Genomic DNA, 14,085 nt, shown 5'->3' on the forward strand with positions numbered 1-14,085 from the left:
GAGGGCTGACGGATGGCCCAGGCTCCACCTCTGTCTCCCTCTCTCTGCCAGCTCCATTCCCTCTTCCGCCTCGGAGCTCTCAGGTTGCCTTGATGCTGATCCTGACTCCCACACCTCCTCCTCCTCCTCTGATTCGGCTGCTGCAGGAGCTGGTGGCTGATAGCCCAAACACTTGCCTCCATGTTGTAGGTGCTCCAACATTGGAGGTTTTCAAGAAGAGATTAGACAACCATTTGTCTGGAATGGTATTGAGTTTCCTGCCTAAGCAAGGGGTTGGACTAGAAGACCTCCAAGATCCCTTCCAACTCTGTTATTCTGTTATTATTCTGATATTCTGAGTTTGGAATGTCTGGTGGGCAGGAAGAATGCAAAGGCGGACCCTCCCTAGCAGTTCAGAGTATATAGACTTGGAACCATTTGTTTAGTTAACTGTTTAAGTTACAGCATTGAGGAAAAGAAGTGACTTATGACCATTTTTCACACAACTGTCACAACACCTCCAAGGTCATGTGATCAAAATTTCACAGATGATTCCTATTTATGACGGTTGCTATGTACCGAGATGATGTGGCCACTTTTGGTGATCTTCTGACAAACAAAGGCAACGGGGAAGCCAGATTCACTCAACAACTGAAGAGGTTCACTTAACAACCATGGCAAGAAAAGTTATAAAATGGGGCACAGTTCTCTTAACCACTGTCTTCCTTAGCAGTGGAAATGTTTGGCTTCATTGTGGTCATATGTTGAGAACTATCTGTATTTATAGCAATGCAGATAATTGCTTTAGTCTGGCAAGATTCAGTCATGCGCCCCAGTATAGGAACTACTCAGAAGTAACTCCACAGGTTGTCCATAGTCTTTTGGGGGCCCATAATGAATTACACAGTATAAACAGTTGGGAAAAAAAGATTCTTGGATATATATTTTATTTGAGTGGTTTAGAATATCATACAGTAAACAAGATTTCTGTAAAAGTTAATTTATCCATAGTGGTGTTTCATAAAAATAGTTGCTCACTTACAGCTTTTCTGTGACTATTAATACATGGAATTATATTTATAGCAATAGAGCTGTACAAGGTAAATTCACAGCTAACACTACACAGAAATATTATCTGGAATGGGGTTTAAATGATGCCTTCACAGGTTATCAATTACAGCCACATAAAGCCGTGTGATCCACATAAGAGATGCAAACTGAAGTTGAACAAGAATCTCAATTTTCCCCATCTTTGCTAGAGAAGTCCTGTCTACATTTCAGGTTTAATAAATTAAACAGCAAATTCTGCCAAATATCTAGGCTGGGAATAAAGATATAGCTCTCTCTATTTCTTTAATTAATATATATATAGACAGATAGATATTCTATTTTGTAAACAGCTACATATCTTTGTGCTTTCTTAAAAAACTAGAACGGGACAGGTTCTTAAATATGCATTTTTGATTTTTTTTTCTCTCCCAAGGTGCAAAATCCTTTCCTTCTCTTCAATCAGATTTAGTCTAAAATATAAGAGAGCTCCGTGGCTCCCAAAGAAAACAAATGAAAACAAAGGTGGATTAACTGATTGTAGATTGAGTGGAACTAGAAATACGGGGTTTTGTTCAGTGGTGGGATGCTGACAGTTTAAGAACCGGTTCAGTGAGCATGTGCTAAGGTGCTTGTGCGCAGCACTGAAAATGGAGCATTTAGAAGCTCAGCTGCTTACCTTCCTGTGTCGCGCGATTGAGATGAACTACAAAGTGAAAAATAAAGAACAGGATAGGATGGGGGCAGATGGGCGGGGCCACCTGATCATCAGAACTATCGGTTCACACGAACCAGTCTGAACCAGCAGTATCCCACCACTGGTTTTGTTGCTTGACCAAGATTCAATCTCTTGTTTATGGCCCTGATCAAATCAACATTTCTCCTGATCGTAAAATAACTGGATTCTGCTCATCGAACAAGGTTACTTCTGAGAAATAATAGGAGGGTTTGCAAGGAAAAAAAAATATTATATTTTCAAGTTCGATAACCCCTTTGTCTGAAAAAGAAAATTATTATCGAGTGCTGCTGCTTTTGTTTCTATTGCTGTTGCTTAAAAAAAAAAAAAGGAAATTTTTCAGAAATTAGGAAGATTGATTCACGGAGCTCGGGGAACAAGCCTACACTTCATCGGTTGTGCAAACAAAATATTATGATGGCACTGAAGACATAAAAAAGACGCAGAATATGGAAGGAAGGAACGCGGCGTTGCCTCGTGGGTTTCTATCATAAAAGATAGGACTTTCATGGACATCTAGTTTAGACTTTCTAAAGTGCGATGGGGAGTAAAATTCAAAGGTGGGCCTATTCAAAAGACATTGAATTAGTATTTAGACAGTGATGAGTTCTAGCAGGAGACCAAGTCTGTTCTGATAGGGAGGGGGAAAAAACTGCTTTTCATTTTTCAAGAATCACTCTCTTGTAGTGGTGATCTAGCAGTTGTAGTTTGGGATCCCTCCTGTGAAACCGAGGTCAATGGCCCCCAAACATTTGGGCACCAGCGACCGTTTTTTTGTGGAGTTTTTCCCGCGGACCAGAGGATGTGTGGTTTCATGTGCTGCTTGCATCCCACGGATGGGACTTTGCTTGTTTGCGTGGACTGGTTTCTGGACTGTCGTGATCCGGTGCCAGTCCATGGACCGGGGGGAGGGGGAAGTTGGGGACCCCTGACCTAGGTGATATTTGGAGATCCAATTCTGTGGGTGGGCCTGTCTGGGAAAGGAATCTATCTGAGGCTAGCTTTCTGAATGCAATTCCACCCTTAATTTCTCAGTGTACAGAAAAATGGCGGGTTCACAAAATGGACGTAGAAATGATTCTGCTTTAGCTAATTCACTAGGGTGCCTCATAATGAATTATGATACTAACATTGGACAGATTTGGTTCTTTGTTTTTTTCCCCCCAAAGTGTTAACAGTAGAGACATAGCATGGATTTACAATTTCAATGCTTCAACCCCTGTCTAGATATGCCGAGAACTATTTATTTACAACGTTGAGTTCAGATAAAATATTCTATTTCCACTTTTTAACTTTCCCCGTGCAGTTTTATTTAAGGCGATGTTCCAGTTTATGATTGCTCTAACTTCTTCCAGTTTCTCAATATAAAGTCTGAATGAAAAAAACAAACAAACATCCCAAGACCTTCATGCAGTGGAAAACATCAAAGTAAAGCTACACTGCATGAGTTGACTGTCCTTTCATATTATTTTGGTTTCTTCCGTAGCTGCCAAAGTCTCTGAAATGAAACTGGGGAATTGAAGGTCACGTTGAGATACAAGAGTGATCTATCTTCCATTAACATATTAAGACGTAGATGTGTACTAAGCAGAATTACACGTTTACTGCTTTTGTTTTTTCCATCGTTTTGAGCAGATGAGTTAAAATAAATTAAAATGAGGGGAGACAGAAACAAGGAGGATGTTTCTAGCATCGCTGTGAACCACGGGAAGGCAACAGTCGCGGATGGCTTATCTGCTCATGGCAGAGGTTGTCGATTTTAGGATCCTGGGTAACTTATCGGAGCCAGGAATCTTCCATGGCCCCGGCGAGACCGTTGCCTTCCGAGCGGAGGGGTTGGGATTGTGTGTCGGGATGGGATGGACATGTCCCTTCCGTGGGAATTCACCGGGCCTCCTCTCTGGTTCTTTCTGGCTGTGATCCGTGTCACTTCCATGGGAGCTGCAGCTATTGCTACTATACGCCTTGGTAGCACCAATGGATTCCGGCTTGACGTGTTCGGTTGACTTCTTCTCTACAGCCCCCCCGACGTAAGGATCCTTTCCTTCAAGGGATACCCCTCGTTTGCTTTCCAGCCTCTTGGATCTCCCAACCCATTCCTCGTTGGTCCCAGCACATCCATGTCCTCGGAAGCCATCCTCAGCCATTGGGTTAAGTCCTCCTGCCTTAGTTTCCGGCAATGGCCTTCTGCTCTCCGTAGCCTTACTCTTGCCTTCTGAACTTGCTTTCCTCCACACCTCTTCGTGTTTTGACCTGTCAACCTTCTTCGGACTAGCAGACCTATCGGTCTGTTCTCCTAACCTTTTCTTCCTGTGTCCATTGACCGAAAGCTCCTTTGGTTTGTTGGCATGGTGTTCCCTCTTGATATCCCAAGCCGACTCTGGACTTATCTGGCGGGAAGGGTCAGAGGATTGGGCTAGATGCGATGAAGATAATGGCAGGACAATGTCATCAGGGGAAAGAGTTACTTCCGACAGACCTGGGGAGGTGGCAGCGGGGGCCCTCCAGGAGTTTGGCTCGTCTATTTGAACAAAGAGAAACAAGGTTAGTTCCACAGCACCTCTGTCAAGTATTAATTACATCACCTAGACCACTGATGGTGAACCTTTATGTTGTGGTATGCCGAAAGTGTGCGTGTGCCGGCACCCACAATGCAATGCTCCCCTTCCCCCCTGCACATACACATGCAACACCTCCACCCCACCTCCCTACCTGCACTGTGCATGCACACACCTCCCAGCTGATTTTCAGCCCATTTGAGGCCATTTTTGCCCTCCTGGAGGCTCGAGGGAAACCTTTGCAGCCATGGAAAAACGGGCCCATTTCGGCACTTCCGGTATTTCCAGAAGGCCCATTTTTCAGCCTCTTAAGGCTGCAGAGGCTTCCGTCGAGCTTCTGGGAGGGCAAAAATGGTGTCAAATGGGCCAAAAATCAGCTGGGAAGCATGCACATGCGCAGTGCAGTTAGGTTTCACTGGGGCTCACGTGCCCGGACAAATGGCTCTGCGTGCCACCTGTGGCACACATGCTATAGGTTCGCTATCATGGGCCTAGACAGTTCAACAGAAAGTCACATCCATAGTTTTCAAAAGCTTGTTGAAAAGGAGGGAGGAGACAAGTAAGTAAGAGAAGTCATTTCAATAGGAATTCCAACCAAGGCATTGCTAATTTCTCTCTCTTTGATACTCTTCTAAATTTGCATGTTGAGAGCTAGGTCTCTCAACATGGGGGGGGATTTCTTTTTTTTTGCTTTACAAAAGCCAGCTGTGGCGGACCAGTGACAAAGAAGAAGAAGAAGAGAGGAGGAGGAGGAGGAGGAGGAGGAGGAGGAGGAGGAGGAGGAGGAGGAGGAGGAGGAGGAGGAGAGAAGAAGAAGAAGAAGAAGAAGAAGAAGAAGAAGAAGAAGAAGAAGAAGAAGAGGAGGAGGAGGAGGAGGAGGAGGAGGAGGAGGAGGAGAGGAGGAGGAGGAGGAGGAGGAGGAGGAGGAGGGGGAGGGGGAGGAGGAAAGAAATGCTTGGTTTTCATCTTTTGGGTCAATCATACCTGCCCCTTGGCTATCTTTTGGAAAAGGCATTAAAGGAGGGGGATGGCTAACCCAAGGGAAAAGATTATTGTAAAATCAGATCTGAGGTCAGTCAATGGGACTAGAGGTTTAATCTTCCAAGCTTTCAGCTTGATTGGGAAACTTCTCTCTACAGGACTGTGTGCTTTGTTCTATTCTGTGAGTTGTATTTATGTCGTGCCTTCCTATTGGTCGGTTGGTGTGTTGGTGGCCAGCAATTGGCTGTTGTTTTCTGGTGCTGCCAAGTCCTCAGTTCCTAAGTATTTGATAGACTGGTGGTAATTCAGCACTCCTGACTGACAAGGGGCCCGTTTTCCAGGGTTTAATCATTTCCCCAGCTATCTTTGTACCCACCTAGAAAATGTTATTAGGACCCTTGTAAAAAGATAGCCAGGGAAGTGATTGAAGCCTGGGAAATGGGCCCCTCATCAATCAACAGAAGTGCTGATTTACACCCAGCTTATCAAATACTTAGGAATCGAGAGTTTTGCAGCACCAGGAAGTAACAGCCAATTGTCAGCCACCGACCCACCAATCAACCAATAGGAAGGCACCACATCAATACGACTCATAGAAAACCCAAAGCACACTGTCCAGTAGAGAGACGTTCCCTGAGTGTTGTGGTTTGCTGGCAGCCAATGCAGTGGAATTGGACAGTGGGGAAGAACGGGACCATTCTGGGAGTCTGGAGAGGACTCAGATGAGGGTCCTGTATCCAATGCAGAGATGGGGCCAGGACCATCTGGGAGTGGGGTGTCGACTTCGGAGCCTCTGGAGTCTGGCAGCAGCGAGGCCGAGGAACAAGGGGAGCCTGTTTCCAGTGTGCACAGAGCTGCTAGAAGGCAAAAGCAGCTGAGAAAAAGGGGCAACTCGGGAGTAAGGCTTGGAAGTGATTGCCCCTCTCCTAAGGTATAAAGGAGGTGCAAAGGTAGAGAAACCTTTGCAGGAAGCAAAGTCTTTTGCTCTGTTCAGATTAAACCTTGAAGCTCTGTGTGGACTTTGTACTTCAGTTGCTTTACTAGAGTTCATTTGGCACTCTAGTTGTTGGTAGCAAAGGAGAGAAAGGTGGGTGTTTATCTCAAGGGACTGTTTGGAACTCATTACCAGCTGAGAATGAACATAATTCCCAGTGTTGAAATAAAACAAGAGTTGTTTTAACTAAGCGTGTGCTTAATTACGGTCTCGGAAGCCTTGGTCAGAACAGTGAAGATGGGCTCTAGCATGAGTCCAAAAGCTCAGAAGACTAAAACCTCTGGTCCTATTGACCGACCCCAGGTTGGTTCTTGCAACATTATCCCGGGACACGTATTTTTGCCGTTATTTGTAAAATATTAATTAGATCACTCCTTTCCCTAGGCCAATTGGTAACCTCCGACAAAACACATCATAAAAATTTCGGGCATTCTAGTGAATTCCTAAGGAGGAATGTTGGCCTCACCATGTAAGCTTTGATCATTATGAAAAGATGGCAGGTTAACCATTATTTGACAGAATGGAGCCCATGAACTCTATTGTAACAAAGGCAGCATTCATGACTGAAACATGAGCCCCTCTGGGAGGGAGATGGGTGCTTAAGACATTTTATGTATAAATATTTGCTGCACAGGATGAAAAATGGGCCAAAAACTGGGTGAAAATGGGCCAAAAATGGGCCCAAAATGGCTGAAAAATGGGCCGAAAAAGGTTGTGGCCTGTTTACAGTCAACAGAGTGTTGCAGGAGGTCATAAAGGGTGAAAATGAGACACAGGGGACCACGTGTATACCCCCTGTTCCCTGTTTTGGCTGGCAGAGTGCTTCAGGAGGCATCTGTCCCACCCCCCATTGCTCCCCATTCCCCCTGCCATTCACCCCCCCCCACCGCCAGACTGCAAAGAAGAACTACAATGTTAATCCAGCCCTCAAAGAAATCCAGTTTGACCCCTCTTGCCGCAGTTGATCCTGATTTGCATGCTCAGAGCTAGATTTTTAAAATTGTAATGCAGGTTCACTTCATTGGCCTTTGATGGTCATTTTATGTCTTTAAGTCTTACGCATTTCATTCAAGCCAATAACTTCTGTGCATGGAGAAAGTTTGCAAACGGGAGGAGATGGCAAGTGGGATGAAGAAGGATTTGTTGATTTTACTGAGTACATCTATGCAACTTGGAGAAATTATGATTTTCTTTCCCCCTCTTTCACACTGCCCTTTTGAAATGGGAAGAGAGATATCATCAGTGGTGGTATTCAGCCTGTTCGCACCGGTTCACACGAACCGGTAGCAAGGATTTGGCATGGGTTGCCGAACCGGTAGTAAGTTCTGGTGGGCCATGCCCAGTCGTTGCAGGCTCTCTTGCTCCTCCAATGTTCACCCCACCCACCTGACTCTCACCCCTAAGGTATTTCTTCTTCTTTTTCCCCTCCCGACAATCAGCTGTTCATATGATCAGCTATGCTGGGATTCCCCTAGCTTGTCTTACTGCTTCACCCAGGAGGGTGAATAATTCGCAGTTATTTTGTGAGGAAATATCAAAAAGCTCACAAGAACCACAATCATATGATCCAAGATCTTTTCTTATTAATGTGCCTGTTGCATGCAGGAATAAAGTCAGGGGTCTAGCTAAGATTCTGCGCAGTTCAGTGAACTGGTAAATCCTGCCCCTGGCTGGTCCCGCCCCTGCCCCTCCCCTCCCAGGAGTCTCCACGTGGCCTGTTTTGGATGTCAGGTAAGTGCAGGGTGCGTGAAGAGGCTCGGGGAGGGTGAAAAACAGGCCTCCTGGAGGCTCCAGAAGGCCAGAAATGGATGAGTTCCCGGCTTCCGAAGAGCCTCCAGAGCACAGGGGAGGCCATTTTTGTCCTCCCGGAGATTCAAGGAAACCCTTCCCACCATGGTGCAGGAGGCGCACCCAACTGGGCAGAGAACCAGTTGCTGAAATTTTTGAAGCCCATCCTGGATAAAATTGGGTTTGGGGTTATATTATTATGGCTGCCATCTTGATTTTTTTTTTTGCTGTCAAGCCCGAAATTGACATATGTGTAGCCATTTTATTTAGCTTTTTTATATGTTCTTTTTTTCCTTTCTCTTTGCTAGTATTTGGAGGGAAGGGTTTCGGGCTTGCCACATTCCTAAGGTGGGAGGAGAGGAGATAGAGAGAGTTGTTTAGGCTAGGTGGTTCTTCTTCCTGTGGGAACAAAAGCTGACCCTGCTGAGACCGGGACGTGATGACACCAGGCAACGTTGATTTACTTCAATTGGAGAATGTGACTTCTGGGGGTTGTTTCTAACTTCCAATATTATGTGGTATAATTCCAGGTCGTGTCAGATCTGGAATTACAACAGGCTTTGCCAATTGGATGCTTTCCTAAATAAAATAAATTGTTTTGGAAGATGGACTTTGCTTTTTTCTTTTTAAATGGATTTCATCACTTGGAAACTTGACATTTGCTATATAGACACACAGATACAGACACAAACACACACACACACTTTTAGTGACATCCCAGCCTATCACCTTAAAAATAGCAAGCAGGTCATTTTATGAAGGACACACAGCCAGAGAAGAACCTCAAGCTTTTAAAAACCTCATAAAACCTTGCTAAAATATTCAGTTTAACTCTCCCCCCACAAAAAGATGGATTTAGGCCATATTATTTTTTTGTTTAGGCCAAGTTCAGAGCATCTTGTTCTCGTCCAGAATCAACTTATGTTGGAGGCTGAATTACAAAATCAATTCAGATCAAAATGGGTTTTTTGATACCGTAAAGGCATGGAAATACATCCAGGTAGAGCTTTGAAAAAGAGAGACCCCCGCCTGTTAAAAAAAACAGGATGAGGTTTCTATTATTCTAGCAGCCTCTCTAGGTAGTCCTCGACTTACAAGGAATTCAGGGTGGGCTGGAGTTAGCTCTCCTGTGGGCATGCAGGGACTCGTGGCTGATTACACATTTGACCCCTCCCACCGTCTCAACCCGGATGTCTCCTACACTATATTGCTTATCTCCTAAGACAGTGATGGCGAACTTTTTTGTTGTGCTGTGCCAAAAGCACCCACGCACCAGCACCCACAATACAATACGCCATGCCCCCCTGCGCATGCACGTGCAACATCACCGTCCCTGCTCCCTTACCTGCACTGCCCATGCATGTGCCTCCCAGCTGATTTTCAGCCCATTTCAGGCCGTTTTCGCTCTCCCGGAGGCTTGAAGGAAGCCTCTGCAGCCTCAGGAGGCCAAAAAACAGGCCTTCCAGAAATACTGGAAGTGCCTGTTTTCAGCCTACGGAGGGCCTCTGGAGCCTGGGGAAGGCCATTTTTGCCCTCCTGGAGGTTTGAGAGAAGCCTCTGGAACCTCAGGAGGCTGAAAATGGACCCATTTTGGCACTTCCGGTATTTCTGGAAGGCTCATTTTTCAGCTTCCCAAGGCTGCAGAGGCTTCCCTCTGGGAGGGTGAAAATGGCCTGATATGGGCCAAAAATCAGCTGGGAGGCATGCGCATGCGCCGTGCAGGTAAGTTTGGCTGGGGCTTGCATGCCTGCACAAATGTCTCTGCTTGCCACCTGTGGCACGTGTGCCATAGGTTCGCCATCGTGGTCCTAAGAGATCTGAATATCAGTTAAGTACAGGTAGTCCTTGACTTACAGCAGTTCATTTAGCGGCCATTCAAATTTACAACTGCATTGAAAAAAGTGACTCATGACCATTTTTTCACAGCTACTTCCTCTCCGGCGTCCCCTTAGTCACGTGATCAAAATTCAGATGCTTGGCCAGTGGCTCGTATTTATGACGGTCGCAGTAATCCCGGGGTCATGTGATCCCCTTTTGCGACATTCTGACAAGTGAAGTCAATGATTCGCTTAACAATGGGATTACTAATTGAACAACTACTGTTATTCTCTTAGCAACAGTGGCAAGAAAGGGGTTGTAAAAACGGGGGGGGGGACTCACTTAAATGTCTCACAGAACAACAGAAATTTTGGGCTCCATTGTGTTCGTAAGTCGAGGACTACTTATGCTACTGTAGCACTACTGAATATATTTCTTTCTCTGTTTGTTATTGCTGCCACTGTTAATAATCTAAATTTATACGATGAGAATGACTGGCCTATCAAAATGCCCATTATGTAAATGTAATTTACAACTTCAGAAGACGTTTTGAGAAGATGTGAATTACTGATCAGAGCACAAGATACTGTTGGTGCCACAACACATTTCTCTAATCTCCTTTTTGTTTACAAAGTTGGGATCAAAGTGACATATTTTCAAAAAGGATGTTTTATATGCGTTATTTATAACATTTGCAAATCTCTCCAGACTGAAAGTGATCCTTCTTTTATTTTATTTAAAAAAAAAAATCCTTTTCAAACACTGCCTCAAATCTGCAGTGTATCTTTGTTAATATACAAGGCATTATATACTAGGGTAGAAATTTGTCAAAACATTTGAACTATGGTTAAATGCATATCCTGGTTTCTTTTTTTTTTTTTAGTGTAAATAGCAACGGAATAATTCCTGATAATTCTAATCTTTTCTTCAGATCAGCCAAGAATGAAATAGTCTTGGGTTGCATGAAATGGAGCAATGCATGAATTTTTACATACATTGTTTTTTAAAATCTGCATTCTTAAAAAGGAGATTAATTCCTTAGCTTCTCTTCCCTTTTATTTCTCCAGATAATATACTGAATTCAGATTGCCTTTTTTGAAGCCCAGGATAAATGTTCATTAATTTTCCTCTGAGTTTCAATCTCAGGTTAACCTTGAATGAAATGCATAATTGCCCAAGGAATCTTATATTGCACCAAATTTTTTTAAAAAAAGATCACGAGAGGATTATAAAAAAACTCCAATAAACTCAATAATTTATATATTCAGTTACAACATGGCTTTTCTACAGAAACATCTCTAGCCCATCAATGAATCTATTGCATTAATTGAACTGAAGCAAGAACTTAGCAGTTAAAATGGCAACTTGCAGAGATGAAAGTACAGATAAAATTTCAGATAAAGTTTATCTTTAATGGTGCAGCTCCAATAAAGCATCCAAAGGATATTGAAGTTGCTCTGCTTCATAAAGGACTTGGCATAATGGTTAACCTAGCATCAGATCAATTTATACAGTTTGGGGAAGAAGAAAAAAAAGGATTTAGTAAAATAAAACCCCTTGAGTTAACATCTGTAGATGTCTCTGTGACCCAAAAGTCAAGCTATCAACTCAACCACGAGACCAATTCATCCACTGGGGGGATACTACCAGTTTCTCTACCGGTTCGATGATCGTGCACTTCGCGTGCATGCGTAGCTTTCCAAACACCAGCTGAGGTTCTGCTGCGCTGATCGGCTGAGAGGATAAAGAACAAAAAAGCACAGGGGCATGTGGCTGTCTTTCTCCTCTCAACTGATGGTTGGTGCTTTTTTTAAACTACTGGTTTGGCCAAACCGGTAGCAATTTTTGCTACTGGTTCGGGGGAACCGGGCCGAACCAGTAGCATTTCACCACTGAATTCATCCATCCTGCTTTTTGTAAATGTGGTTTCAGTTTCCAAGTGGAGTTTTCAACCCCTTGGGGGCAGACAATGGTTGTTTGCATACACACAGAAGTGGAAGTAAAACTGAAAGGAGGAAAGGATGCTCTCTTGGGAATTATTAGACAACCACGACTCTCTGTCTTTTAAATCACTTCTACCCAAGAAATATCGTACAACAACAGTTATGAGGTTGGTTAATTGTATTAAGTTACTGCAGATCATGAGGTATAATAAAGAGTTGCATTGGTCGTTAATTCGGACGCATGTATGATGCCCTTTTTCAACCATTAAAACATATCAGGTCTCAACCAGAGATTTGTTTATTCATAATCTGAATTGTGTTTTGAGTTTCTGGATTCTAGGTTGAGAAGACAGGACCATTTTCACACTTAAATGATGCCTTATGTATGTGTGTGCATGCGTGTGTATTATAAATATAGATGAACTAGCTGGATACTCATGATTCGCGACAAAACTATATGATCAGGCTATGCAGGAGAAATTTGGTTCATGTTCCGTTGGCTCCCTCCCAGGGAGGGACCTATTTTGGATGTGAGGTAAGTGCAGGGCCCACATGGAAGCTTGGGGAAGGGGGAAAACAGGCCTCCTAGAAGTTCTGAAAGTCCCCAAATTGGCTCATTTTTGTCCTCCAGAGGGCCACTGGAGCCCAGGGAGGCAGTTTTTGCCATCCCAGAGGCTCAAGGAAAGCCTCTGGAGCCCAGGGAAGGCAAAACAGCCCCTCCCCCATCATGCCCCTGTCGGAATATGATTTGGAGGGGGAGGCTAAGCAGCTGACAGGGAGTGGGAGTGTGGCTTCATTGACTGTGGAAGAAACTGGGGAAGGGCACAGTCTGGCTGGGCAGAGCAGGGAAGAGGTAGAGCAAGGGACAGGGAATTCGGAGGAAGACCCAGGCCCACCCCCTCTTCATCCTAGGGCACGCAGGGAGGAATGGAGAAGGCAGCAATGTGAATTGTGTGGCTTACGGGGTAGGAAAGGGCCCCGATTCCCTTCATTAGCTGCAGCTGGAAACACACTGTTTAAAAAGGGAACTTGTTGGGAGAAAATCATGAATTATCTGGTATCATCGAGGCTTATCTGTGTTCTTGGCGTCTTCCCAATTGCGGTTTGTTTGGATTTTTAGTTACAGTTTGTATGTACTTTGTTTATGGACTGAATTTCCTCCACTTAAAGGCTGTTCCTGGGAGAGTTTTTCTCCAGCCAGAAGGTAACCAGGACATTGGGGGCAAAGTTGGAGGTAATAAAGGGACTCCTACTGATTATCTGACTGTGTTGCCTTTGTGCCACGCCCCTTTGTGTCATCACACCCCCTGCTGTGGTGCAGGTGGCCAGCTAGGCCATGCCCACCATGGCCACGCCCATCCAGCAACCGGGCAGAGAATCCATTGCTGAAATTTTTGAAGCCCACCCCTGTATAAGGTCTCCTGCTTATGCTATGGATGCTCCAACACTGGAGGTTTTTAAGAAGAGATTGGACACCCATTTATACTGAAATAGTATAAAGTCTCTTGCTTGAACAAGGGGGCGGGGGTTGGAGTAGAAGACCTCCAAGGTCCCTTCCAACTCAGTTATTCTTACATTTACGAGTTTGAGCAATATTTACTACTGAAGGAGGCATCGCACATGTTCCAAGCAATTAGATGAAGCTCCATTAAAGAAAGCAAAGAGAAATCAGTCAGAGTATATTAGCAAATGGCAGAGATTACACACCGTATCTTTAGGATGGCCCAGTAAGTAGAAATATGGGGAGCCATGTTTGTCACTTTTCATGCACATGGAGAGACTGGAAGATAGCGTTCCTAAAGGAAGGGGAGGAACAGCCTAGGACCAATCATTAGAATTAACAGAAGCAGAAACATCAAGACATTATTAATCATTTACTATTATTATTTTTATCTACAACAAAACAGCATTGCATGATTAGAAGAGACATTTATAAGCAAAAGCCAACTTTTTTTTCTAATACAGATAAGACGAAGAGGCATGCAGATGTTTAATAAAAGAAAGAGAATATTTCAGAAACAGATATACAGGCAGTCCTCAACTTGTATTATTGATTCGGTTGTTAAGTGAAGTTGGTTTTTGCTGAACTGTTGTAAGCCGATGACTCCCTGTAGATTGGAGAATGGTCAGATCCTTTCTTTTCCTGATTGTGAATGGATAACCATGGATAATTGTTGGAAATCACTGTTGGAATTTATTTCTATGCAACAGCTACAGTATTTACAAATTTGGATCTATGAT

At 44.1% G+C, this 14,085-nt stretch overlaps 1 protein-coding gene across 12 annotated transcripts in view; it reads right to left on the reverse strand.

Moving 5' to 3' along the window:
• Window positions 1-909: 909 nt before the first annotated feature.
• Window positions 910-14,085, reverse strand: part of MAGI2 (membrane associated guanylate kinase, WW and PDZ domain containing 2) — a 566,496-nt gene continuing 553,320 nt past the window's right edge. For 9 of the 12 annotated variants that reach the window (XM_087934364.1, XM_087934361.1, XM_087934362.1 and 6 more), the window contains one exon: window positions 910-4,283. In XM_087934364.1, the coding sequence (XP_087790490.1) occupies window positions 3,493-4,283 (791 nt within the window). In that variant the 3' untranslated portion in view covers window positions 910-3,492. Of the gene's footprint in view, window positions 4,284-13,551; window positions 13,663-14,085 lie in introns of all 12 variants that reach the window. The other 3 variants (XM_087934368.1, XM_087934370.1, XM_087934369.1) reach the window with 2 other exon arrangements.

The sequence above is a fragment of the Pseudonaja textilis genome, chromosome 5, assembly GCF_049901715.1.
Source record: "Pseudonaja textilis isolate UNSWEBS1 chromosome 5, rPseTex1.2, whole genome shotgun sequence".
Classification (NCBI taxonomy): Eukaryota; Metazoa; Chordata; class Lepidosauria; order Squamata; family Elapidae; genus Pseudonaja; species Pseudonaja textilis.